This window comes from Meriones unguiculatus, chromosome 1 (genome assembly GCF_030254825.1).
Source record: "Meriones unguiculatus strain TT.TT164.6M chromosome 1, Bangor_MerUng_6.1, whole genome shotgun sequence".
Taxonomy (NCBI): domain Eukaryota; kingdom Metazoa; phylum Chordata; class Mammalia; order Rodentia; family Muridae; genus Meriones; species Meriones unguiculatus.
Window position 1 is genome coordinate 145,921,481 of NC_083349.1, and position 27,925 is coordinate 145,949,405.

Genomic DNA, 27,925 nt, shown 5'->3' on the forward strand with positions numbered 1-27,925 from the left:
AAAGCTGTGTGTCCTTTTTTTTTTGAGGCAGAGTCACACTCTGAGTCCTTGGCTGGCCTTGAATTTAAAGCAGCCCTCCATCTTCAGCTGCTCCGAGTGAGTGGGACTGTAGACTCGCATAACTATGGCGAGAGCCTGGTTTTTAAAAATTACGTTTATTTATTGCATGTGTTTGTGTGGGCACATGTGGTGGTCAGAGGACAACTGGGAGGAGCTGATTCTCTCCTTCAAAAAGGTTCATCCCGGGACCAAACTTAAGTTGTCAGGCTTGGCGGTAAGCGCCTGTACCCACAGAGTCATCTCTGCAGGCTTGGAACTTCCTTTTCATACAGTCCTTCTTGTGGGCAACAGCCTAATGACTAGGATTGGGACATGAGAGACTAAGACCATGGCCCAGGGAAGAGTCTATTTCGGTGACCAGAGAGCCAGGCGGCCCTGGTCCCCTGCATATTGCTCCATCCAGTCTGTGCAGGATTCCAGAGAAAGCGGCCCAGCAGGGAACGCTGGCCTCAGAGGATGCTGATCCGCTCAGCCAGCCCCTGCATTTCGTGGTCCTGCGGCAGACGGGCGCCACACAGGTCCCCCTCTGCAAGTGTCCCATGGCGCTCCGCCACAAACTGATCCCAGCGCGCGTCGTCGCTCTCGTGGGTGATATATCGCTCGCCCATCTTTCCCTCTAGCTCTCGGAGGTCAAGCCACGTCTGATACTCCTGGGCAGGGGAAAACTGGGTTAGCTTGGGCACCCCAAGCTGGGCAGAGTTCAGCAATCTCAGCAACAGCCTGGATTCCGCTGGAACCAATGATGGCAAAGCACCACGCCCCACAACCGGCCCGGCCAATAGCGGCGCATCTTCGTTCCCAACCACAGAGCAGCAGCAGGAGGGCCAATCACTCGCCCAGCCAATTAACTCGCCTGGCTCTGCCGCCTCCTCTTGCCCCCACTCCCTACGTCACCTGTAACCAGGGGTGGCTGAGAGACTTGTCCACGCTGTAGCGCTTGCGCATCTTCACCTGCAACAGGTTGTTGATGAGGTCGATGGCTGTGAAGGAAGCAGACAGATGAGGCTCTTCCAACAAGACACCCCACCCCGCCTGCCACGGAGGCATAGCTGCAGCCTGGCCCAGGTGAACAAACACCTATCCCTGATTTTCTCATTAAATTAAAAATCCTGTCACTCATGGTGGCCCCCCTCGTAATTCTAACACGTGGGAGGTGGGAGCTGGAGACCGGGAGTTCAAGGCTAGCCTGGGCTACACGTGGCAATTGCTGAAATTGTAAGTATGCACCAGCTCAAAGTGTGACCAGCTCAAATTTTAAGAATTGTTTTATTTTTCGACTGGTTGTGGTAGTGCAAGCCCTTAATCCTAGCACTCGCGAGGCAGAAGCACACGGGTCTTTGTGGGTTCAGGAAAGCCAAGGTTACATAGTGAGACACTATAAAAAAAAAATCTTACTTTTATGTATCAAAACCCAAACCAAACCAAACCAAATTTACTTTATTTTCACATATATGTGTGTGTGTGTGTGTGTACAAGTGAATGGAGGTATCGCATTACACCAGCAGGGAGCGCCGGGACCCCGGAGCTGGAATCCTAGGGGCTTGTGACCTGTCTGGCGTGGACGGTGGGAACCTAACTGTGGATCCTCTGCAGGAGCTGAAGCAGGCTTAACTGCGGACACATCTGTCCAGCTCTTCTGGCTCCAGTTTTTAAGAGAATAGGTTCTGAGGCGAAGACGTTGACTGCGAATGGAATCCTCACACCCCTGCGGTCGGCAGGGAGCTAACATACTGGGAGCTTTGCCATACGGACAAAGTCCTGCCGCGCACCGACGTCACCTTCGCCTGCGGACGACTCACGTGGAAGGGTTACTGAGAGCCAGCTGTTGAAGCCAAAGCCCCATTGAAGCTTTGTCACCGGCAGCACATCTTGAAAGACAGGGCTTCACCGCGTGGCCCGTGTTAGCCTACGGGCAATATTTGCAGGGATTCCATGGATACCAAACTCCACAGATGCTCAAGTTCTTTATAGGAAACAGCAGAATTTGTGCACAGCCTCCGCACAATCTCCCTGCTTGCTTTGAGCCATTTCTAGATAACTTATGATGGGGTTCTGGTTACACTGCTATAGAGGGCACCCAGCACCTCACAGGTAATTGCCAGAAGAACTACCACTGACCTGCCCCCCTCCCCTGGGCTCTCAGCATGTTTTCTAGACATGAGCTCCAACACTGAGCCACAACCCTACACCCCTCACTGGGGGATCCTAGGCAGAAGATCTAGTACTGAGACACACTCCCAGCCCCTAGGGAGATTGCAGGAGATTGCAGAAATCTCCCACAGTAGATTTCTTATACTAACACAATGGAAATGTTATGTAAATAAAACATCCTCCCCCACACTGGATCCCAAATCTTCATGTCTCAGGGATTATCTCCCAGGTCCAGTCGCCAGGCAACAAGCTTGTCTTGAGACCCACCGCTGGGCCTCTGATGAAAATATCGAAATGTCTTCCCAGCCCTGGCTCCCTTTTCCTCCCATCCCCATCAGGTTCTGGGTCCCCAGAAAGCACCTTTTTGCTGGACCACCCCATAGCCACACTCCTAGACTGAGCTGCCTTTCCCCTGGACACATTTCCAAGCTGCAGGCTCATCTCTGCTCCATTCATAGAGTTAGGCTCCTGCCGCTGTCGGAGAGGCTGCAGACATCTGTGTAGGCCACTCTGGCTTCCTCTAGTCCCATTCCTCTCAGGGTCCTTCACAGACAAGCTGCTTCTCACCCTCAAAGCCCCAAGCATCTGTCCCAGGACTCCTAAACCATATGCTGTTGTCAAAACTTGAGTGTCAGCCAGGCCTGGTGGCTCTCAGGCCTACCGTCCTAGCTTCTGTTCAGTGCCTCAGTGAAATACAAAATGAGTTCAAGGCCAGCCTGGGAAATTTAGTGAGACCCTCTTTCAAGCTAAAATGCAACAAAGGGGTCTGTTGGTTGAGTTTAGTCATGGCTTGGTTAGAGAATTTATCATGCCTGAGGCTCTGGGCTTAATCCCTGGTGTTGCAAAAGAAAAAAAATACAAAGACAGCTGACTTGGGGCTGGAGAGATGGCTCAGCAGTTAAGAAAACTCACTAGCTGCTCTTCCAAAGGATTTGTGTTAGGTTCCCAGCACCTATGTGGAGGCTCACAACTGCCTGCAACTTTAGTTCCAGGGGATCAGCTGGAGAGATGGCTCCGAGGTTAAGAGAACTGGCTGCTCCTCCAGAGGTCCTGAGTTCAATCCCAGCAACCACGTGGTGGCGCACGACCAACTATAGTGAGATCTGATGCCCTCTGCTGGCGTGCAGGTGTACATTCCAGGCCCTCTGATACCATTTCCTGGCCTTCAGGAGCACTAGGGCCTGCCTATGATGCACACACACACCTGCAGACAAAATACCCCTCCCCCCAATAAAATATCAAAACAAAAGAGAAACCTGTCTACCCAGTACTCTGGTTCTGTGCTTGCCCTAGAGTCTCAAGCCACCATGACACCCCTGGGTGCCAGAGTTCTACCTACAAGATAGCTGTTCCCTGGCGTTCACCCTCACAGTTCTCCCCACTCACACAGCCCAGCCTCTTTGATGGCCCCTCTTTCAGCCCCACCCACATTTTGACCTGGGTTCACGCCCACATTATAGTCCCGCCCACCCAGGCAGCTCTACCCAACTCCCTTCCTGCCAGTAGCTGTAGCCTCTCCTGTGGTGCTCTCCCTCTGCTTTCAGTCCCCACCCTTACAGCCTCGTGAAGTCTGAGGCCTGGCCTCTCCCCACCCCTCTCGCTCCCTACTGTGTCCACCATGGCTCACCTCCAGATGAGATACGGCTCCAGGGGTTGGCGGGGTACATAAAGGCCGCATTCTGGATCTGGTCATTGATGTCCTCGTCCTCATTGAAGGGGAACGTGCCGCTGAGGCTGACGTACATGATCACGCCCACAGACCACATGTCCAGCGAGCGGTTGTAACCCTGGTTGAGCAGCACCTCAGGTGCCAGGTAGGCAGGCGTGCCCACCACGGAGCGCCGGAAGGACTTCTCGCCGATGATCCGAGCGAAGCCGAAGTCACACAGCTTCACCTGCAAAGAAACGGTGAGGCATGACGGCGCCGCCTCCCCGACATGCCACTGCACCTCCACACCACCGCTACCTTCGTGTTCCAGGATTTGCCACTCACTACTCACTAGCCGAGCGATCTCAGGTGAGTGACTTCCCCTCCCTGTGCCTCAGTTTCCGCACCTCGAACACGAGGAAGAACATGACAGGAGCTGTCTCAAAGGGCTGTCACGAGGATGGCCTAAGTTAACCCACAGACAGCTGCGCACTGGACTGTGACCAGTATGAAGAAGTTTCTACTAGATAATCCTATAGCTGTCTGTCTGCCTCCTAGGACGGGTCACAGCCTTCCTATGCCCTTTGGTGATGCTCCCTACTGGACAGGTGGGGGTATGGACGGAAAGAGGGATCACAGGCGACATTCTAGAAGCCCCTCCACTGAGATTGGGCCCATGATTTCCAAACAAAGGCCCTGAGTCCTCCAAGCTGGCAATGGGCTAACTTCTAGGACTTTCTGGGGATTAAAGAAGACCAAGCATGCAGGACCTGCTGGTGAGGTACGGGGAGGCAGAGCTAGAAGGATTACAAGTTCAAGGCTAGCCTGGACAACAGACTGAGTTCAAGGTTAGCCTGAGCAACTCCATTTATTTATTTATTTATTGTTTTGTTTATTAATATAGAGTTTCTCTGTGTATCCCTGGATAGCCTGGAACTTGCTCTGTAGAGCAGGCTGGCCTTGAATTTAGAGATTCATTTGTCATTGTCTTCTGAGCGCTGGGATTAAAGGTGTTTGCCACCACCCCAGCAGATTTATTTACTTTTAAAGTCAGAACAAACATAGATTAACAAAAAGAAATCCTGATCTCGAGAGAAGAAGAGATTTTGTGTCAAATAAAAATTTAAAAGGGTTAGATTAGCTTAATCGTAGAGCCTCTGCCTAACCCCCTCGACCCTCCTACCCCCCCACCACCGTGAGGGGTTGGGATGTGGCTCAGTGGTAGAGCCCCTGCCTAGAATCCCCCAGTGAGGGGCTGGGGTGTGGCTCAGTGGTAGAGAACCTTCCTAGACTAAGCAGGGCCCTAGGTTCCATCCCTAGAAGGAGAGAAAGGTCAGTGGGAAGTGAGGAAATGATGTGGGCACTTTCCCCACTACCGCAGTGAAGGAAAGGGCCACGTGTGTTTCTTGCACCTCTTGTCTTTTTTCATTTTAGCTAGACTATGGACCATGAAGGCCAGCAGGGAAGGGGGTGCCTCACCACGTCCCACCTTCCCAGCCCCAGGATGCAGCTGGACTGAGAGATGACCTGCACCTGGGCTGTTGGAGTCACCACCCACTGCCCCGCTGTTGGGACGTGCCCCAGGCCAGGAGGAGACAGGACGGACCTGAGGAAAGGGATCGGCTGATGCCAGCAGCACATTCTCCGGCTTCAAGTCGCAGTGAACGATGTTCTTGAAGTGCAGGTGTCGCAGTGCCACCAGGATCTGAGCAGAGGAGGCAGGGCCAGTGAGAAAGGGAGGGGAGAGTCGTGATGTCCACCTGCGAGCCCCACCCAGGCCTTCCCTGCTTCTCTAAGGATGCTGTCTAGGTGAGGGAGCCATTACGGAATCCCGGAAACCGTAGACCCACTTACTCCCAAGAGCTAAGAGATTCACGTAGACCTCTACAAAGGCTTGGGCTATAGTGGGGAGGGGTGGGAGAACTGAGCTTAGAACCCTAAAGAGTTGTTAAAACAGCAGAGGTTCCCAAGACCCTTCCTTCATGTGGTGCTATTAAAAACATCTTTAGGCCTGATGTGACAGCACATGCCTTTAAATCCCAACATTTGAGAGGCAGAGGCAAATGGACCTCAGTGAGTTTTTGCTTTTTGTTTTTGTTGGAGACAGGGTTTCTCTGTGTAGCCTTGTCTGTCCTGGAACTCACACTATAGACCAGGCTGGTCTTGAACTCAAGAGATCCGCCTGCCTCTGTCTCCCAATTGCTGGGATTAAAGAAACAAATTGTTACATCTTTGAGTCTCAGTTTGCTACTCTCTAAAATGGGAACAATAAAGGCACTCACCTCAAGGGTTTTATGATATTTATTTAGTTATGTTTTTAGATAAGATCACAAGTTGAAATCATGCCACCACTGCCTGGCATGATCTCAGTGAGTTTGAGGCCAGCCTGGTCTATAGAGGGAGTTCCAGGACAGCCAGAGCTGCGCTGTGCGACCCTGTGTCAAAAACAAAACAATAACCAACAGCAGCAAAACCTGTTTTGGTTGGCAAGATGGCTCAGCAGGGGGAGGCACTAAGCTGGATGAACCCACACGGTGGAAGGAGAGAAGCAGTTTCTGCAAGTCCTCCTCGCATCCCCACCTGTACTGTGCATGCACCCTTCCCTCACTCCACATACACAACATACTAAATTTAATTTTTAGAAAGAATTACAAAAATTCTCACCATTTAAAAAGCTGTAATACTGGGGCTGGAGAAATGGCTCAAATGCTCTTCTAGAGGACCTGAGCTCAATTCCCAGCAAATACATGGTGGCTCACAACCATCCACAGTGAGATCTGATGCCCTTTCTGGCATGAGGTGTAGATGTAGACAGAGCATTGATATCCATAAACATTTTTTTTAAGCTGTAATATTAAGCCAGGTGTGGTAGGGCATGTCTATAATCCCAGCACTGAAGAGAGGGAGGCAGGTCAAGGCCAGCCTAGACTATATAATGAGTGTTAGGCTAGCATGGGCTACAGTGAGATCCTTTTTTTTTTTTTTTTCCAAGACAGGGTCAGGGTTTCTGTGCAGCCCTCGCTATCCTGGAACTCACTTTGTAGACCAGGCTGATCTTGAATTCAGAGATCCACCTGCTTCTGCCTTCCAAGTGCTAGGATTAAAGGCTTATGCCACTACGGCCCAGTAGAGATGATGTTTTAGAAAATCAAATAAATAAATCCTTTAATACAAGGCAATGCAATCAACAAACAATGTAAGCAAGATGTGGGTTATATAGCAAATGTACGCGCCTCTGCCTAGGCCAGTGGTTCTCAACCTTCCTAAAGCTGTGATGCTTTAACACAGTTCCTCCTGCTGCGCTCACCCCAACCATAAAATTACTTTGTTGCTACTTCATAGCTGCAATTCTGCTGTTGCGAATCGTAAATACCTGATATACAGGGCATCTAAATGTGACCCTCACTAAAGGGTTGTTGGATCCTTGAAGGGGTCGTCACCCACAGGTGGAGGACCGCTGGTCTAGAGGTAAAAAAGCAGCTACTTGCTCAAGTAGAAAACCTGATTCCACATTTACTAACCTGTGGATTTAGACAACTTGTTACATCTTTGAGTCTCAGCTTGCTACTCTCTGAAATGGGAACAGTAATGATACCCACCTCAAGGGTTTTACGGTATTTATTTAGCTATGTTTTTAGATAAGATCTCAAGTTCAAAGCTTGGACTCACTTTGTTATACCTTTGATGACCTTGAACTTCTGGTCCTCCTGCCTCCACTTCCCCAGGCGGCGCTGGAATTACAGGCATGTGCCATACTTCCTGATTTTTGTGGTGCCAGGGATGGAAGCCAGGGCAAGTGTTAGACAAGCGCTGTCCCAACGGAGCCACACTCCCTACACCGTCGTCTGGTTTTATGAGACAGGGTCTCACTCTAGCTCATGTTGTCTAGGGATTTCCTTTGTTTTAATTCTGTGCGATTATATTTCATTTTGTTTTTGAGACAGAGTCTCCCGTATGTAACGGAGGTTGGCTAGGAACTCACTCTGTAGACCAGGCTGGCCTTGAATTCGCTAAGATGCACCTGCCTGTTCCACACCTGGCACCTCCTTTTATTTTTAAGAGAGGGTCTTATGTATCCCAGGCTAGTCCCAAACTCTATGTAGCTGAAACTAGTCTTGAGTTGATCCTTGTACCTCTTCCTCCTGAGTGCTAGGGTTACAAGCTTGTGTCACCATGCCCTGCTGAGGTCAGGACTTAAGGGTACCTACCTGGAAGGGCCATGGTGAGGCCTAAAGTTCCAGGGGGAAAGAACTGGGTCCAGTGCTTAGAGGTGGGGAAGGCAAGAACCCGAGGACAGAAATCTGCAGAAAGAGGATGTGGGGGGAGGGAGGGAGGGAGGGAGAGAGTGGCAGGATAAAATGGAAGACCAGCGAGAGAAATTGCTTTGGTTGCTGAAAGAACTCAGCTCCCTCTTCCAGGAGTCAGGATTTGGATGCCTCAGGGGGCCTCTGTCCCATTTCCCAGAATGCTCAGCAAACCCAGGCATACTGCTGGGGGTTCAGAAGGTCAGAGCATGGCCAAGTACAACATGGGATGCCTTACAGCCAATAGAAATGTCCCAGAGTGAAGAGTCCCAGCCAGAGGGGAGGCCCTTCCAGGAAGGAATGAACTCAGGCCACACCAGGGAATGTTGGAAGAAAAGGTTAAATTTTTAAGGGAGAATGAAAGCCAAGGGTGGAGTGATGGCCTAGCTAGCATGCACAAAGCCCAGGGTTCCAGCTTATCACTGGGGAGGTGGAGGCAGGAAGACCCGGAATTTAAGGTCCTCTTTAATTAGATAACAAGTTTAAGGCCAGCCTAGGATATAGGAGACCATGTTCCAAACAACAACAGAAGAGGAAAGAAAAGAAAGCTGTCAACAAATATTGGGATAGAAAGGATTGAACAGGCCTGCAGAGATGGCCACCAAGCCTGACTTCAATGCCTGAGATCCACACTGTGGGAAGGAGAGAACAAACTCCTGCAAGTTGTCCCATGACCTCCATAAGTGTACTATGCACTCAAGCTGTAGCTCATGAACAACACACACACAGGCAAACTCACACAGTAAAGATAGTAACATATCAAACAGTACAAAGGACAATGACCTCATATCTATCATACATAAAGAGCACTTATACTGCAATAAGTATGCTTGGTAGCCAGGTGCAGTGGCGCACGCCTGTGATGCCAGCACTCAGGGAGGCAGAGGCAGGCGGATCTCTGTGAGTTTGAGGCCAGCCTGGTCTACAAAGCAAGTCCAGGACAGCCAAGGCTACACAGAGAAACCCTGTCTCAAAAAACAAACAAACAAAAAAAAAAAAAAAAGAAAAAAGAAAAGTATGCTTAGTGACCCACAGTTGTTTGAAGGTGCAGACAGAAACTCCGCTGTATGAGGAAAGCCTTGTCTAAGTTCAGAGTTCCAGGCCAGCCACAGATACATATTAAGACCTTATCTCCAAAAACAAACAAAATAAGAGAGCAGAGAGACAATTCTGTGATCAGGACCACTATCTGCTCTTCCAGAAGACCAGGGTACCAGGGTTAAATTCCCAACGCAAAGGGTGGTTCACAACTCGCGTTCCCAGGGACATCTGATGCCCTCTTCTGGCCTCCAGAGGCATTGCACAGACCGCAGTGGTTCATACCATACATTTTTTTTTTTTTAAATCCTTGGCTTTTTCTAAGATTTATTTATTTAGCATACAATGTTCTGTCTGCACGCCAGAAGAGGGCACCAGCTCTTATGATAGATGGTTGTGAGCCACCATGTGGTTGCTGGGAATTGAACTCAGGACCTCTGGAAGAGCAGCCAGTACTCTTAACCTCTGAGCCATCTCTCCAGCCCCCATACCATACATTAAGCTAAACACTTATCTACATAAAGATAGTAAGTCAGGGGCTGGAGAGATGGCTCAGAGGTTAAGAGCACTGGCTGTTCTTCCAAAGGGCCTGAGTTCCATTCCCAGCAACCACATGCTCTCTTCTGGCATGCAGGCAAAATATTGTATAAATAATAAGTCTTAAAAAAGAAAATAATTCTGTCATTGGGACACATGTCTTTAATCCCAGAACTTGGGAGGCTGAGGCAGATGGATCACTGTGAGTTCAAGAGAACTTGGTCTATAAAGTTAGACCTGACCCAAAATTAATTAGTTAATTAAATAATTAATTAAAAAATGTACAAAGTTGACATAAAATATAGACCAAAATAACTTGAGTGTGGGCACACACGTGTGATCCAAGCAGCAGGAAGGATGATGCAGGAGCATCACATCAAGTACATGCGAGCATCAAGTCCATGAGATCCTGTCTCAAAACGCCAAAAGCCAATAAATAAGAGCCTTTCTGAGCCTGGCAATCATTTGTATCCAGCATTAGTAAGACGGGTGAAAACACGCATCCTGCATCCTCCCACTGGGTTGGTCGAAAAGATGGAAAAGGGTTTAGACAATAAAAACTGTCTTTTACTTTTGTGAGACAGGGCCTCGCGTAGCCCAGGCTGGCTTTGAATTCGCTGATAGGAGAGGACGGCCTTAGACTCCGGATCTTCCTGCCTCCCAGGAAGTCTGTTCGTGGTTTATACAGCGCTGCCGCTCCCACCCAAGGCGAGGTGCATGCTGGGCAGGCAAGCACTCCACCTCAAGTCAGCTGCCTAAAGGGGTATTCAGCTGTGCTGCAGCTCTCACGGCGCTGCGCTCACGGTGAGAAGCTGGGTACGGGCAGCAAGCCCGTGCTTTCAGCATTTGGGAAGTGAAGGCAGGAGGAACAGGAGTTACAGGCCAGCCTGGACAATATGAGTCCACACGCACGCGCGCACACACATACGAAAACATGCAAACATCAGGGGGTGTCACTCTGTTCTCTTTGTGGAGCCCACAAAGCCCTGGGTTTGAGTCCCAGAACTGCAGAAACTGGGCCCGGTGGTACAAGTCCATATGAGGGCACTCAGAAAACAGAGGCGCGAGGATCCCTAGTGTAAGGTCATGCTCATCTACATGAGTTCCAGGCTAGCCTGAGCTACACAAGACCCTTTCTCAAAAAGAAGAGTGAGACAGGAGAAGAGTGCACGCCTTTGACCCCAGCACGGGAAGGTTATTAAAACTGCTCATAATAGCTATTACTACGAAAGGGTGAATTTTTTTTCTCCGTCTCGCAATCTTTCAACCCTTCACTAGGTTCTTCGACCGAAACTCCCCCAGATTCTGGACTATGCTTGTCCTGGGCTGGGGAGTACAGGGACACAGTGGTGACAGTGATAGCCCTCTGCCTTGGATGGTGGGTGATGTCCCCCACAGTGGGCAGGGCTGCCACAGGGAGAGACTGTGATGATATCATAGTATTTACTGCGCCCCAATTGTCATTGTCCACTTTTGTTTTTTCTTTTCTTTTCCTTTTTTTTTTTTTTTTTTTGAGACAGGGTCTTACAGTGTAGCTCTGGCTGTCCTGAACTCACTACATAGCACAAGCTGGCCTTGAGCTCACAGAGTTCTGGCTTACCTCTGCCTCCCAAGTTCTAGGAATATACCACCACATTCGGCTTCTGTCCCTTTATTAGTTATCTCTTACTGTTATTAATATGATTTCCATCTATTTCTCTAATCTGCCCTCTTGACTACCCGGGACACCAGCCTGTTCTCCGCGCCTCCACCAGAGGGCGCCCGAAGCCACAGCGCACAGCACACCTGCGTGATCAGGAACTTGGTGAGGCGCTCAGGAAGCCGGCCCTTCTCGCTGGAAAGGATCATCTCCAACATGTCCCCGTGCAGTTTCTCCATCACCACGAATACCTTCTCAGGAGTCTCAAACATGCACTCGAGGTTCACGATCCCGGGATGCCGCAGACTCTGCCCAGGAACGCGGGAAGAAGGGTCAGGACTGAGATCAGTAAGACCAGAGGTGGGAAGCCCCTAGAGTGCTTTGCATCATGAACTTGTGGGGAAGGCCTGGGCATAAGGGGATTGTAGGAAGCTTGCGAATACAGCGAGGTGTGCTGTATGTGTGTAGCTCTGGTTTCTATTAGATTGTTTTTCTTCTGCAAGCTAGACAAATGCTCTGCTGCTGATCCCCCAGCCCACAAAATCTTCCTAGGTACCTTTAGAAGAAAGCCCATCGCACTTCTTCCCACCCTCCTCCCCTCCTCCCCGGCCGCATTTCTTCCATGGCTCTAGGGTTCTTGCACAGGCTGTCCTGGCCCCTCTCTGCTCGGAACACCCCTCAGGTCCAGCATGCACACCTTCTCTTCCAGGAAGCCTAACTTGACCACCCTTAGACTGTGGAGCAAGCGGGAAGGGCAGGCTCTCCACATGCAGAGATCCTGAGGGTCACACCTGGAGAATGGCCACCTCGTTCCTGAGCTGGCTCTCCTGCTTGGTGGGGAAGCGCAGCTTGTCGATGACCTTCACGGCCACGTCTCTCCCAGTCTTCCTGTGCTTTCCTGAGGGCAGGTCGGAAGAAAGATAAAGGAGAGCAAGACTTCCATTTCCTTCTCCCACTCTATGGAGACCCAGATGAAACTGAGCAAGAACACTGGAGGCCTTTGTGGTTTCTCTGAGGTGTTTTCAATATGAGGGGTGGGATGGCAGGGCTGGGGAGTGAAAGAGAGAGAAGAGGGGCTAGCAGTGTGGCTCAGTGGTAGAGCCCCTGCACACCTGCCTAGAATCCCCCAGTGAGGGGCTGGGGTGTGGCTCAGTGGTAGAGCCCCTGCTTAGAATCCCCCAGTGAGGGGCTGGGGTGTGGCTCAGTGGTGGAGCCCCTGCTTAGCATGCAGACTGCCCTGGGTTTCACGCCTACAAAGTGAAAGACAACAAAAATAAACAAGGCAGGCACGGTGATGCAATCCTATTATCCATTATCCGAGCATTTGGAAGACTGGGGCAAGAGGATCACAAGCTTGAGGGCATCTTGGGTTGCAAATTAAAGGTAGAGAGAGCTTCGAGAAAGGCAATGGATATCATATCAAGGGCTACTACATGCATAACCAATGAGAAGCCAGAATGAACCTCTCCTATTGATAACAGGCAAGAAGCCCACGGGTTTTCCTAATAAGAAAAGGAACCTACAAGCCTTTGCACCTGGGGTCCAGCTTCCCAAAACAGGAGGTGGGCATCGAGGAGGGCACGGTGCCACCTGAGTCAGCCTCTTGAGGCAGGCCTGTGGCATCCTTACCTCCATAGACCACTCCAAACTGCCCGGAGCCCAGCACCTCGTCTGGGAAGATCTGGTAGACGGTAGCAATGTCCTGTGAGGTGGAGACAGCAGGGTCACAGGTACAGATTGGAAATGAGAGAGGGTCAAGGGCACAGAGGTTGAGGGTCAGATGAAAGCCGACGCGTATGACAGTCCAGGTCAGGTGGCCTGGGAGGGACTGTCTTATCATGGCCGTGGAAAGACCCAGGCAAACAGTGAGGAGCACCCTTCTCTGGCTCTGGGTCCTAGACCTCACAGAGGAGGAGGAGGTGAGCTGAGTGGCAGGCAGGAACGCATACATTCCTCTCTGCTCGTGGCTGCAGACGCGGCCATCTGCGGCAAGGCCTGCTGAAGTGACTGACTGCCACCTGGAATTCTGAGCCAAAATATACCCTTTCTCTCCTCAGTGGCTTTTACATTTTTTACTTTATTTTCAATTATGTGTATTTTTTGTGCACGCATGTGACTGCAGGTGCCGGAGGAGGCCAGCAGAGAATGTGGGGTCCTCTGGAGCTGGAGTTACAGGGGGCTGGGAGACAGCCATGTGGGTGCCTGGGAACCCACTGAGATCCTCTTCAGGGCAAGTGCTCTCAACTGCTGAGCTATCTCTCCAGCCCCACAGGTCTGCTTTGAGCAGCGTGTTTTGTCGTAATAACCTCAAATGAAGTAAAGACAGAAAGGTGCCGTGCGCCGGCACCAGGCTTACCACGTTCTCTTGGATCTGACTGTTGGACACAGAGATACTCAGAGAAGCTTGTCCTAGGAGGAGGGGCAGAGACACGTGAGCAGGCTCCGGGCCCAGCACAGCTGTCACCTCTCCGAGGTGACGCTCTGAACAGTAACATCCCCATCTGAGAATCACCAGAGAACGCCAGGTGTACCAAGAGGCTCCGAATGGGACCTCACAATCTTACACCTAGCATTTTACCCAGTGTCCTCAGAGCCGAGGAATGGACATGTGCTGAGTCCATTTAACAGAGTGGGAAACTGACGCTTGGGAGGGACAGTCGCAACAGGTTCCAGCAACTTCCCTGGAACCGACCTCACCACATTACAAATCCAACTAAGGCGTAGACGAAGTCCTGTTCCCTCCTGCCATTCAAATGCCTCTCTTCCCCTATTGCCCCTTCCTACCTCCCCACACCCCACCCACGCTATTGTCCCCACCTACAACCCACCCCAGACTCTTTCTTGTTTTCCTTGTCCCAAACTTGCCCTTTCCCTTCTCCTCTTTTTATTTTTATTGTATTTATTTATTTATTATGTTCAGTGTTCTTCCTGCATGTACACCTACATGCCAGAAGAGGGCACCAGATCTTACTATAGATGGTTGTGAGCCACCATGTGGTTGCTGGGAATTGAACTTAGGACCTCTGGAAGTGCTATTAACCGCTTTACCATCTCTCCAGCCCCCTTCTCCACTTTTTTAAAAAAACAATTTTTATTTTTACTTTTTAAGTGTGTATGCACTCACCCACACGAGTCTAGTTGCCCACAGAGGCCAGGGGAGAGCATGGGACCGCCTGGAGTTGCAGGCGGCTGCAACTTGCATCACCCAAGGTGGGTGCTGGGCACTGAACTTACCCTCTGCAAGAGCAGTAAGTGTTCTTGACCACTGCACAATCTCTGTGGCCCCTTTCTCTCCCCTTCTACCTCTTCCTCCCTTTCCCCTCTTTCTTCTTTGCCAGAATCTTGCTGTATAGCTCAGTCTGGCCTTGAACCTCAAACTCCTAGCAATCCTCCTGCCTCCACCTCCTGAGTGATGGAAGGAGTTAGTATGTGTTGCTATTCCTAGCTCAATCCTGTCCTTCTCTTGTTCCTTACTCCAACAAAGCCAGGGGGATCTTATGAAATACAAACCTGGCCCTGTCCTTCCTCTAAACGTGACTCTGCTACTGCTCTCCACAGCGGGAAGCTCTGACACACAGCCTCACGGAAGCCTTATCTATTTGTGGCTTCAACCCACCCAGCCTGCTGTGTTCCTGACACACTGGCCCTCACGTGTAGCAGGCTCTCTCCTGCCTCCCCTCTCTGGTCCACACTGTGCCAGAGATGTACTTTCCCCTCTGGCTTCCCAGCTTCTTCATCCCAGTCCTGCCGTGGCACAGAAAAGGCACTTGGAAAATTCCCGAGGCTAGGTTCAGAGTCAACATCCTCAGCGTCCCAGAGACTCAAACCCAGACACAAGCCCTCCCTAGCATGCCTTCTTTCAGGCCTGCCCTTCCCAGGACACCTAGGAGCTGATCAGGTATCCTGCATGGACACTTACTGTGTGGTGTGTGGCCTGGAGCAGTGGGTGCGTCTTGGAGGATGACGGGCATCAGTGCCTGGCGGATGGCTGTCTCCCAACCCCGAACGGCCTCGGTCCCCTGCCCACTTGGCCCTCCAGGGGCCCCGCCAGCTGTCTCGCCCACAAAGTAGGTGACATTGGCTGTGATGATCTCGAAGCAGTGTGGGTTGGTGCCTGGAGGCACGAGGCTGAAGTTCTGAGCTGGCTCCACTGCAAGGATTTCAGACAGTGGGATTTCCTGGCAAGGGATGGAACGGTCAGTACAAGCAAGCTTAGGGGGGCACTCCTGCAGCTCCCAGGCCCTCAGAGGGACACATAAGAGCTGAAGTCAACAAGGACAGCACTGGTCTAAAAAGACAGGTGAGGAAAGGCCTCCCAGCAGTACCCATGTCAACCGTAAGAGCTGTCAGATGGCAGGGAGAAAAGGAAAAGGCATGTACAAAGGCGTGAGGAAAGCTTGCTGTGCCATCACATGGGACAGTACTCACTGGAGGCTCTTGATCAATGTTTGATGTATAAATGAAGGACACGGGTCAACACAAGACCATTGGGGCCATATGCAGAAGGCTGAATTTTGTCTAAGGGCCACAGAGGGAGCTGCGGAAAGGCTTGGAGCAAGGAGGTGCAGTTTGTGGCTATGTGTGGAAAGCCCATGAGACAAACGATATCAAAACAGCAGACAGGAAGAAAGCTCTGTGGGAGAGAAAGCATAAGGACTATGGGGCAGGCAAAACACCGAAGAAGGAAGGAAGGAAGGAAGGAAAGAAGGGAAGACAAGAGGAAGGAAAAAAAAAGCTAAGTGACAGCCAGTCTCAGTGGCACAAGCTTATAATCTTAGTCACATGGAAGGCTGCAGCAAAGGGATCACAAATTCAAGGCCAGCCTAAGGAACTTCGTGAGACCCTGCTTCAAAAACAAAAAAGTAGAAAGAGGGCTAGGGACACAGTCCACTGGTAGAGGCCCTGCCTAGAATCCCCCCGAGAGGGGCTGGGGGCGTGGCTCCACAGTGGGGTGCTTGCCAGGCCCAAGTTGGACCCTGGGTTTGAAAAAAAGTGACTTACGCAACAAGCTATGTGGTGAGATAGAGATATGGAAAGTAAGAAAGAAACAGGCCTGAGCATGTCAAGGGAGACTTGAGGAAAGCTGGGGAACCTGATCTTTACTCCCAGATCAACGGAGTCACAGAACACTGACTTTCTGTAAGTGTGTATTTTACTTTTGAGACAGGGTCTCCCATAGCCCAGGCTGGTCTTGAACTCTACCTCCCAGAATGCTGTCTGTGATCACAGGTACATGTCTGGCCAACTCTGAAGTTTTTAGTGGACTCCCTGGCTACAGAGCAGCAAAGTCACACTACAGAGACTACTGTGAAGAACCAGAAATGGTGACAGTAACACAGCGCCCCACAAAGGAGCTGCAGAAAAGACAAACTAGAGGCCACCAATTAACGTTAAGGTTGGACACAGTGGCTGTAAGCCCAGCACTCAAGAGACAGAGGCGGGCAGATCTGGGAGTTCCAGGCCAGTCCAGCTACAGCATCAGGAGCCTTGTGCATGGCAGGCCCTGAGCTCACTGCTTTTCACAGATTATTTCTGGATTCTCAGACTGGCCTTAGGGCAGAACTAGTATTTGAGACTCTTGAGGGCCAGGGGGGCTAAGGAACGTGCCCTGCTCCCCCAGCTGGAAAGCACGGAATCAGGAGGGCAGTACTGGCCACATGAGGAGAGGCAGGGAGACAGTGGGTGGCAGTCTGGGAGCTGTCAGGATTTGCGGTGGCCGCTGGAGGAGGAGGAGGGGGACAAGGCCCACCTTGTAGTATCTGTTGGTTGTGTTGTTCTGGAAGAGGGTGATGCACTTGCAGTCTAGGCGCCAGTAATGCCGCTTCCTCTGTCAGGGAGAATCGACAGGGTGAGACCGTCAGCCAGGTGCAGTGCCCAGCCTAGCTCCTCCTCTAGCTGGGACGATGGCTCTGCTTGGCCTCACCCACCATCCACCCCGCCCTCAACCCGCCCGATGAACGTCCTGCCCAGCCTCCTCCCTCTAACACACCCTCGGTGCTAGCAGTGCCCACAGAACCTCGGCTCCTAGACCCATCTTACCTGCCTTTTCCTGGCCCTCCTCCACTCTGTCCCCTCCCACCTCACCACTAAGTAGTCCATCTGCCCAAGCTTTTTCAACAAACTTTTAAATCTGGTTACACCCAACTAGCCTCACCTACTCACCTATAACTCTGGCCCACCCACCAAGACCTGGGCTTCTGAGCACTCCCCAAAGTCTGACCCCGCCCACTTGTCCCCACGTCCCAGAGCAGACCCGCCCACCTACACATGCCCCCCACTCACCAGTGTGTCCTTGTTGCTGTAATGGACCACCCAGCCTTCCCGCAGAGTGGTGCTGGATTTCCTGGTCGTGTGTCTCACAGACTGGACCACTCGCATCAGCGGGATGTATCCCAGCGAGCTGCAGGGGTGGGTGAGACGCCACATGTCACATGCAAAACTGATGTCCTGCCTGGGGCCACAGGGACATCTCTGAGCAGTCATGTGAAAACGCTGCTCTTTTACCTACTGAGATTTTAGATTTTCATAGCAAGGAAACTCGTGCTTTTTAATTTAAAAAATTATTGTTTGTGGGAATGTGTGCCATGCCCTGTGAACCTCCTGACATGGGTGCTGGGAACCAAACCCAGGTCCTCTGCAAGAGCAACAAGTGTTCCTAACCACTGAGCCATCTCTCCAGCCCACCCCCTTTAAAGATTCCTTTTGCTTGTTGTATAGATTCAGGTCTGTTCCACCCCCGGAATGTGGATGTGGAGGACAAGTGTGTGAAGCGAGTTCTGTCCTTCCACTTGTATGTGCCTTAAAGGGATCAAACTCAGGTCGCCAGGCTTCCACAGTAAGCACCTTTACTCAGTGAGCTAGCTTCACAGTCTGGCTTTGCTTTTTTAAAAAATTATTTTAGTTGGGCGTGGTAGTGAATGCTTTTAATCCCAGAGTTGGAAGTCGAATCCCCGAATCTGAGGCTAGCCTGGCCTACAGAGCAAGTTTCAGGACAGCCAGGGCTACATAGAAAAAGCCTGTCTCAAAAAAGAAAAAAAAAAATCTTTTATGTTGTGCGTCTGAGTGTTTTGCTCGCACAGCACGGTACCTGACTCAGTTAAGAGCCCTTAAAATGGATGGCTGGACCACGCGGTGCTGGGAACTGCAGCCGGGTCCTCTGGAAGAACAGCCAGAGCTCTCACCCACACAGCCATCTCTCCGGCCCATGGCTTTGATTTCTGAGATTGTTTCTTGTACCCTGGGCTAGCACAGGTCCTCCTGAGTACTCGACTACAGGCGTGTTCTGCCACACGCCTTACACAGTGCTGGGGTGTCACCCAGGGCCTCCTGCTGGCTGGGCAGGTACTCTACCACCTGAGCCACACGCCCAGCGCAAACGGGACTATTGAAGGGCCGGGCTGGGAAGCTAACCGTAGGCTTAGGCTTTGGACTGGAGGCAGAGCATGGGCCATACAGAGAGGCCCGGGTTCCAGCCCCAGTTCTACAACAGAATGAAGCCAGGTGCCTAGCAAGTACCTGGCTAACCTCGGTGTGCCTCGATCTCTGGCTTTCCAAGAAGCTGGACCCTTTCTTTTCTACCTAGCCCCTCACAGCAGCGGAGAGGACTCACAATTTGTCTGTCTTGTTTTTCTTTTAAACACTAATAAATTGCCCTTGAAGTTTATAAAGAAAGAGCAGGGCAAGGTCTTTTAAGTGACCTTAAAGGAAGAATCCAATTTTAAGGTGGCACTTTACACGCTTTGTGGCACACCACACCTATAATCACAGCACTTGGGAGACAAAGGCTGAAGAAGCAGGATAGCTTGAAACATGGTCTTGAAAAATCCCCAAAGGAAGCCAAGGGCCAGGGATGTAGCTCAGTGGGTACAGTGCTTGCCAAGCATGCAGAGTTGGCTCCCCAGCACCACCTAAACTGGGCATGGCCGCTCAACCCTGTAATCCCAGTAACTGAGAGGTAGAGCCAGAAGTTCAAACTCAGCTTGAGGCCAGTCTGGGTTATGCAAAACCATTCTTTAAGAAGAAAAACAGAGCTGGAGAGATGGCTCAGTTGTTAAGAGCACTGGCTCTGCCAGAGAACCTGGGTTTGATTCCCAGCACCCGTGTGGAGGCTCACAAACTCTCTGTAGCTCCAGTTCCAGGGCACCTGGTGCCCTCCTGTGGCCTCCGCTGGTACTGCACACATGTAGTGCCCAGACATGCAAACATCCATACACATAATTCCCCAAATCATCCCCAGGGTTTCTCTGCGTAGCCCTGGCTGTCCTGGAACTCACTCTAAGGCTGGCTTTGAAGTTAGAGAAACCTGCTTCTGCCTCCCGAGTACTGGGATTAAAGGCCTACTTGGCCACATATTTTTTTTTTATTTGTTTGTTAAGATTTTTTAAATTTATTGTGCATACAGTGTTCTGTCTGCATGCCAGAAGAGGGCATCAGATTACATTATAGATGGCTGTGAGCCACCATGTGGTTGCTGGGAATTGAACCCAGGACCTCTGGAAGATCAGCCAGTGCTCCTAACCTCTGAGCCACCTCTTCAGCTCTTGTTTTTTGAGCTACAGTGGACTCACTTTGTAGACCAGGCTGGCCTTGAACTCACAGAGACCCGCCTGCCTCTGCCTCCTGAGTGCTAGGAGTAAATGTGTGTGCTACCACAACTGGCCCTTAACCAAAGCATAAAAAGCTAGGGCTCAGGAACTGAGAACATTTCTACTATTACTCTGATATCAGCCCATTTTAAGGACAGAGAAGCAGAGGCTTGTGGTAGGAGAGAACCTCCTAAAGGGCCCCCGGGTACCTCTGGGCCTTGCCTCCCTCGCCGTCCTCCTCCTCGCCGGCATGGAGGGCGTTCTCTGAGTGGGAGCCTGGGATGACACCAGAGTCCTCCACCTCATCCGACAGGGAGCTCTTGTCGGCCTCGCTGTAGTCGGCAGCCTCCTCCATCGGCACATCTAGGGGCACAGGGGCATCAGAAGGGCCTCCACTCTTTCCCACCCCTTCCCTCTTATATGTTAAGGAGTCTTACCTCCATTGATGAGCGACTCCCCCAGACAGTCGTTTGGGACTCGGGTAGCACAGCGCTTGTGACAGTTAAACTTGCAGTCTGAAGGGACAGGATAAAGGAATGGGCAGGAGTTACTGTGTATGTGTGTGTGTGTGTGTGTGTGAATATGTGCACATATGACATGGTCTTACTCTGTAGCCTACACTGTTCTCCTAGCTCTAACTACCAAGTACTGATCTTGCAGCACAGGCCACCAGATCAAACTTTATATTTTTTATTAGATAAATTTATTTGTGTGTCTGTGTGCACCTGTGCACGCATGCACAGGGGTGCAATGCATGCCATGAGGAAGGTGTCAGATGTCTGTGGAGCCTGGGGATTGAACTCAGACCATGAGGCTTGATGGCAAGCAACCTGAGTCATCCCAATGACCCAGGCCTTTTTCCTTCTCCTATTTTTTCCAGAATTTTATTTGTTTGTTTCAAGACAGGATTTCTCTTTGTAGCCCTGGCTGTCCTGAAACTTACTTTGTAGACCAGGTTGGCCTGGAACTCACAGAGCTCCGCCTGCCTCTACCTCCTGAGTGTTGGGATTACAGGCGTGTGCTACCACAACCCAGCTCTTCCAGATATTTTTGATGCGGTTGCTTTGAAGATCTCTTATAGCTTAGCTTGGCCAGGAACAGGCTAAGGCAAAAGGTGACTTAAGTCCCAGGCTAAGGTAATGAGATTACAGGCTTGTGTGCCACTATCTGGCTCAGGGTGAGTCCTGGGCATGGAATGTGGGGCCTCTGGTATGTGAGGTTGGCACTCTACCAAGGAAGCTACAGTTCCAGCCCTTTCAGATCACTTTGTGTAACTCAGGCTGTGCTCAAACTATACAGCCGAGGCTAGACTTGAATTCCTGATCCCCTTGCCTCTTCCTCTTAAGTGCTGGGTGCGATTGTGGGGTGTAATTGTAGACAATACCAAAAGTCTTGACTCTAAAGCTCTAAAGTTCTCTGACTCTCAGATTCTTGGGTTTCGTGGTAGGAATTCCATTCAGTCCTGGGAATCTAGATTTCCAAGTGTCTTGGGTTCCAGAACTCCAGGGACTTCCAGAATGGCCAGGATCCAGGACATGGGTCAGAGCTCCTACGTGCCTCCGGGGGGAGTTTCAGACCCACAGTCCTCCCCACGGACCCACTAACCTTTGCACTGCAGGCCCTGGCGGAACAGACCCTTGAGCAGTTTCTTGCAAGCCTGGCAAACAGTGGGGCGTGTGTAGCTGTGTATAAGGAAGGTGTGTGGCACCTTGACCTTAGACATCAGCATCTTGTCCAGCTCAATGGGACGGCCTGTGTAGAAGGAGGAGGAAGAGGAGGAGGAGGACGACGAGGGTGGTCGGCGAGGAAGGAGGTCGGTGGTGCTACGGCTCTACCCGGCAGCAAGGGTGGAAGAAACAATTCACATTAGCATCGGGCTGGCCCCGTCATAACCCAGCCTCCGGCCCTCCCCACTCTCCACGCTCTCACCAGCTCCTCAGCAGTGCAGGGGAGGGACTCGGAGCTGCCAAGGCGCACAGAATGGCCACTGGCCAGGGACGTGGATGACAGGCGGCGTTTGCGAGCACCGCTGCAGTTGTTGGGGATGCTGAAGGCGCAGCGCTTGTGGTAATTCAGCCCGCAGCCTATGGGGGGACGCACGACCATCAGAGCCGAAGCCTGAACCCACTATGCGGCCCCTGCTTCAAGCTCACATGTACACTGTCTGGCCCTCACCCCCCAGCAAAAGTGGATGGGACACCCAGGACTCAGTGTTGCAGCTAGACCTCTTTGTGCGCTGGATTCGAGTCCGTATCCCCGTTGGTTCTAGCCTGGTTGAGGAACGGGCCTAATTTTCACTAGGCCAGAAGCTTTAAGGAGCTGAGATTCCCAGAGCTTAGAATTCTGCCTGTGGCCAGGCAGCTTGCGCCTGAGACCCCGACAGGCTGCCCTGAGGACTCTGGAGCCGCCTGGCTAACGCCTCAGCTTGCATCTTTGCTTCATCCCTGACTGACCGAGCTCACCCTTCCACTACCACACCTCGAGATCCCCCAGAGATGGCTCAACAGTTGACACGCTTGTTACTTTTGTAGAGGACCCAGGTTCCACTCCTGAGCCCCATGTATGTGGTACAACAGACATCTATTCAGCAGAACACTCCCCCACACACACAAATAAAAACAAATCAACAAACAAACGAAACCATGACATGTCCCTAAGTGCCTATCCTTGGAGCCCCGTTTTCGCATGCCCTATCCCCAGGCCTGAACTGACCACTCCCTGCTCTGCCCTTAACCCCACTTATACCAACGATCACCTTCTGGGCTCTGCACCCTTTCCAGAACAGGCCTGTCTCTAGTTCCTAACCCCGCCCACATCCCGGGGCTCCGCCCACAGACCTGGACCCCAATCCTCTCCCATGCTCTCCCTGAGCAAGTCCCTCACCTTCTAAGCTTCACCCCTCAGCCCAGGCCAGCCCACCTTTCCCAGCTTTGCCTACCATGCCCCACCCTCCCAGTCTCACCATCGCACTTGAGGCCCTGGCGCACAAGACCGAAGAGCATCTCTCCGCAGTGGTCGCAGAAGGCCGGCGCGCGGTAGGAGTGCACAGTGAGGGCATGCGGGCGGATCTGGAAGTCCTCGAAGGTGGCCGAGGCTGTGGGTGGCAAGGAGGGTAGAGACACTTGAGCCAGGAGGATAGACGCCTGCTCAACAGCAAGTTCTAGGACAGCTAGGACTACAAAGAGAAACTGTCTCAAATTTAAATAATATAGAAGTAAAATAAAATCCCAGCGTTCCCACTGGGCAAAATACTATATGCCTCCTGATGAGGTAGGAGTTAATGGGGAGCTGTTTAATGGGCAGAGAACTTATTTACTTATTTCCAATGTTAAGACAGTCCTGAATGCCCGGCAGTGGTAGCACGGGTCTTTAATCCCAGTACTCGAGGGCAGAGACAACCAGATCTCTGTGAGTTCAAATCCAGCCTGGTTTACAGAGCGAGCTCCAGAGCAGCCAGGGTTACATGGTGAGACCCTGTCTTGAAAAAAAAAAAAACAGGGGCTGGGGCCGACAAGACGGCTCAGCAATTAAAAGGTGCTTGCTGCCAGGCCTGATGACTCAAGTTTGATAGCCGGGCCCTATTTGGTGAACCCACAAGCGGCCCTCTAATCTTTACACACACACACACACACACACACACACACACACACACACACGCGCGCGCTCTCGCGCTCTCTCTCTCTCTCTCTCTTTCTCAACAAACGCAGGACAGTTCTGGTGGGCTGAGGGTACAGTTCCCTGGTGCAGTGCTTGCCTAGCATGGGCAAGGTGCTGGGTTGCCCAGTATGGAAAAGGGAGTGGGCTAACCAGCTGGGGGTGATGGTAAACATATTCAATCCCAGAGTCAGACAGGAGGATTTCAGTGAGTTCCAGGACATCCAAGGCTACACAGTAAGATTTTTTGGGGGTGGGGGTGGGGGCTGGCTCAGAGATCCACCTCTTTCTGCCTCCGTGAGTGCTGGGATTACAGGCGTGCGCCATCGTGCCCAGCTATACGTGGTAAAAATCTTATTTCAAATAAATAGGTAAATTAGCTAACTAGTTTCCCTCAGATGTCTACTGTGCACCTCCCTCTCTCTCTTTCGAGACAGGGTTTCTCTGTGTAGCCCTAGCTGTCCTGGACTTGCTTTGTAGACCAGGCTGGCCTGGAACTCACAGAGATCCGCCTGCCTCTGCCAGGGGCTGGGATTAAAAGCATGTACCGCCACCGCCTGGTGAAGGCACATCTCCTGATAAGCCTCCTCCCCCTATTTTAAAGATATACTGTTTGTTTGTTTGTTTTTACGAGTATGGTGTTTTGCTGGCATACAGAGGCCAGAAGAGGGAGTGAGTGTTTGTGAGCTGCTGGGTGGGTGCTGAGAATTGAACCCCAAGGCTCGAAAGAGCAACCAGTGTTATTAACCACTGAGCCAACTGTCCAGCCCAAGGTCTCACTCTTTAGCCCAAGTTGACTTCATACTTGCGGCTCTTTTACTGCCTGTGCCTCGGGAATACTGGGATTACAGGAGGGCTCCACCATCAGCTAACCCCTCCCAGAGGCCCGCTCCCATTCCCCGGGTGACTGCCACTTCTCACCTGACAGAACCACCTCCACCAAGTCGCCCTCCTGGATATCTGCAGCCGATTGCACCAGCTGCAGGAGGTTGGCCGATGTGGGGTCATGTTTGAAGAGCAGGATCTTGTCGTACAGGCCATAGAAGCCACACTCCGGGAACTGAGGGGCAGGAGAGGGAGATGGCAACGGAAAAGCCCAATATAGCCTGCAGCAGCGGCGACAGCAGCGCGGCGGCCCGGCAGCCTACTGGAACCCTCTAGGGGCAAGGCCGGCTGTTTCCCCCGGAAACTGACCCTGCAGCCCACCGCTTCCTGCCTGTCCCCTCCAACCTAAGCTTGAGGCGGCAGGATGCAGAGGGCCCCAGGTGTGCTGGGACGGAGACTCTGGCCAGAGTCTGGTGGGCCTGGCATGGGAGGGACTGGCGGGGGGGGGGGGGCTGGGGGGGACGGGGAAGGGAGGGCTGAAGGCTCCGGGAGCACAGTGAATGTTCCGAATTTCCCAGAGCTGGCGGGACACTGAGTGATCAGCCCCCTCCTCTTTCGGCTACATCTCCACCCCAGCTTCCTTCCTGAATCCATTGTCCCTGTTACCTGGCTCTTAGCCCAGTATTGGGGCAGAATGAACTAGAAAGGAGGGGGGCTTAGGACTTTTTTTTGGGGGGGTACTGCTCAAAATAGAAGGAGGCCTCTCTACATCCAGTGCTCCAAAGCCCCAGGTGTGCAAGTCCCCAGTTTGGGAGGGGGCAGGAAACGAAACGGTGTCAAACAGAAAGTGAAACTGCACAGGTGGGGCAAGGGAAGGCAGGCAAACTGGGGGGCCCAGCGGCACCTGTACCCCAGGGAGAGCAGAAAACAAACTAAACGGGGCCTGAGGAGGGGAGGCTGGGGATATCAACCCTAATACAAAGAATTGTACTCCACGGACACTGTAGAGACACCCCAGTTCTGCTTCCCATAAGGCCGTCTGATTTAGGAGTGGGAGCTGGGCCAGACTTGGGGAGCTGGTGCCACAGTTCCCCTGATCTACAGAAAATCAGTACTGCCTTGCCCCTGATGGTGGTTTCATTTAGTTTCCTTTTCTTTTTTCACCTTGAGACAGGCTCTGGATGTGTAGCAGAGGCTGATTTAAAATTCATGGTCCTCCTGCCTCTGCCTTCCCAGTGCTGGGATTACAAAAGTGTGAGGGCTGGGAGGTCTTTAAACTACAGCCATCAGCTGGAAAAACAGGGGAGGTGGCCCTGTTCCTGCTGCTTCCCAGAAGCCCAAAGGCTCCACTTCCAGGAGCCTGAAAAAAGCCCACATCCGGATGTTTTGGGATTCCAATGCACTCTCGTTATAGAAGTATACATTCTGGGTTCCAATTGTAACTGTCATATTATCAGTGTCATCTAGGGTTCTTAGGATGTAGCAACATGATTAACTTAAGATTCTAATACTTGAATGCCTTAGTATGAAAAGATTTCAGTCTTCAACTACTTAGGACTCAGAAGTTCTCACATTTTCACAGAATCAGGCACTTGAACTGCAAACAGGCATGCTCCCGCTCTTATCCCCAGGATTGGGGGACGGAACCCAGAGCTTTTGCTTGCTAGGCAAGTGCTCTACCAGACCGGTTGTAACTGTTAAGTCTTCTAGGGTTTGGGCATCTGGTCCTAAGGTTCCTTCTTCGCATGACACTCAGGGGAGGAACCTTGATGTCCAAAACTAAGGGTAGCATGGGGAAACTGTAATTAGGAGAAGGGGTAGTGTCTGCACGGCTTCGGGGGTGCCTTGCTCCTTTACACCCCATCGCAGGCCTGAGGAAGGGTAGGGACTGCTCCCCGACCTGGCTTGCCCCTGACCGTTTGTGTATACACCCACACCCACACGTGTCACCCGATCACCACGGTCCGTATGGCTTCAATTTCTACTGTTTCCAAAGAGTGAGGCCCAGGATGGACCCATCAGCCCAGGTCCCTCTGATCAGCTACGCCCTCTTGCCCCTTCCTCCCCACTCCACACCTGGCAGGCTCCTCCCTTCCTCCCTGCCTGCTGCAGAAAACAACAAGCAGCGACACGCAATTTGGGGAGGCCTCTCGAAGCACCCCACCCTGTCCGGGCCTCTCTCAAACCGGTGGTGGAGTAAGGACACAACGGCACAACGGGGGGGGGGGTGTTAGTGCCCCTCCTCGTCTGTCGCCTAGGCCTCTCTCTCCCCTCCCAATAACCCCAGGCCACCTCTGAAGCCTCCTCCCCTTTATCAGGAGAGCCCCTATGCCCTCACCTTCTGGTCCACGATAGAACAGGCTAGTTGCTTCACATGAGCCAACTCGGAGGCGGCTGGCAATAGCACGAACTCTCGGGTCAATCCGATCTGGATGTGGAAGGAGACCCCCGAGCTCGGAGCTGGGATCTGAGGCAGCAGGGGTGGCGGTGACTGGAGCTCCAAGCCACTGGGGGGCGGAGGAGACCCAGGCCCCGGGGAGCCGGGGAGTCCGGCAGGATGGGAGGGGGCGGCGGCCATAGGGGCCAGACCCGGACCTGCCGCCCGGAGTTCACCGAGGAACCTGGGACCTAGATCCGAGAGCTATCGTGCGGTGCTGGTAAGAACACAGGCATTTGAGAGAGAAATCTGTCAGGTTGAGGAACTCGAGGATGGCGGGATCCTGGGCAGTGAGAGAAAAAGGAATCCAGTGGGTCACACGCCGGGAGTCAGAGGCGCACAGATCAGAAGGAAAAGCAGCGGTTTGGGGGAAGGGTACCCAAGACACTGGAAGGCTGCAATAAATCAGAAAGGAAAATCGGGTCGGGCAGGGTCCCTGGAATCAAAAGACCCTGCGACCCAAGGCCCCTGGGAGAAAGGTTGAGATCGAAGCAGAGGGATCCCAGGATCCAGTGTGTTTGACGGCAGGATCGAACTCAGAGCCGGCCTGAGGGTGCTCTGTCTTGGGGGTAGAAAGCAGGAGTCTTTGGTCAGAGAGTTAGTGGATCATAGGGACCCAACTGGCTCAGGGATGGGGAGAGAGGGGTCCCCAGGGCCAGTGCTGAAAGAAAAGACTCTCACAGGTCGCGAAAGTTGGAGAAAAGTTGGGTCGGGGGCGGCGGAGAAGGGAGCGTTACCGGAGGCGGGGCGGGTGGGGGGCAAGGGAGGGTCGCACAGCGCGGGTAGCTCTTTTTTTTCCGCCCCGTCAAAGTTTAAGTCGGCGGCGTCCCAGAAGGAAGTCTCCGGAGCGATGGCGCAAACGGCCAATCAACGTGGGGCACCGTGACATCACAGGGAGGAGCCTCGTCGAGGGGCCTGGGGCGGAAGGGGAAGGAGGGACTCCTCACCAGGGACTTGGGGGGAATTTGGTGGCAGGGGTAGGAGGAGGGTGGGAGGGGAAGGTCTTCCTTCACGCGCTCCAGCCTGGGAAGTTGACTTTTCGCTGCA

At 52.2% G+C, this 27,925-nt stretch overlaps 1 protein-coding gene across 1 annotated transcript; it reads right to left on the reverse strand.

Annotated features, from left to right (window-relative positions):
• Positions 1–136: 136 nt before the first annotated feature.
• Prkd2 (protein kinase D2) lies at positions 137–27,736 on the reverse strand. The gene is made up of 18 exons (XM_021644132.2): positions 26,780–27,736; positions 24,538–24,676; positions 22,925–23,056; positions 21,892–22,046; positions 21,568–21,793; positions 20,400–20,477; positions 20,172–20,325; positions 17,660–17,777; positions 17,127–17,204; positions 15,297–15,555; positions 13,734–13,786; positions 13,007–13,079; positions 12,169–12,275; positions 11,524–11,685; positions 5,466–5,564; positions 3,839–4,106; positions 955–1,040; positions 137–710 (listed from the first exon to the last, which is right to left on the reverse strand). The coding sequence occupies exons 1-18, from the start codon at positions 27,017–27,019 to the stop codon at positions 510–512; spliced, it is 2,628 nt and encodes an 875-aa protein (XP_021499807.1). The 5' UTR covers positions 27,020–27,736; the 3' UTR covers positions 137–509.
• Positions 27,737–27,925: the final 189 nt, after the last annotated feature.

What these genes read in the sequence shown, in the direction of transcription:
- Prkd2 (XM_021644132.2), bottom strand. Translation starts at nt 27,019, where the DNA reads ATGGCCGCCGCCCCCTCCCATCCTGCCGGACTCCCCGGCTCCCCGGGG. An exon ending in CAGCCGATCCCTTTCCTCAG is followed by an intron (nt 4,107 to 5,465) that starts GTCCGTCCTGTC and finishes GTTTCTTTGCAG; the next exon opens with GTGAAGCTGTGTGACTTCGG. An exon ending in GAGCCGTATCTCATCTGGAG is followed by an intron (nt 1,041 to 3,838) that starts GTGAGCCATGGT and finishes CTTCCTTCACAG; the next exon opens with CCATCGACCTCATCAACAAC.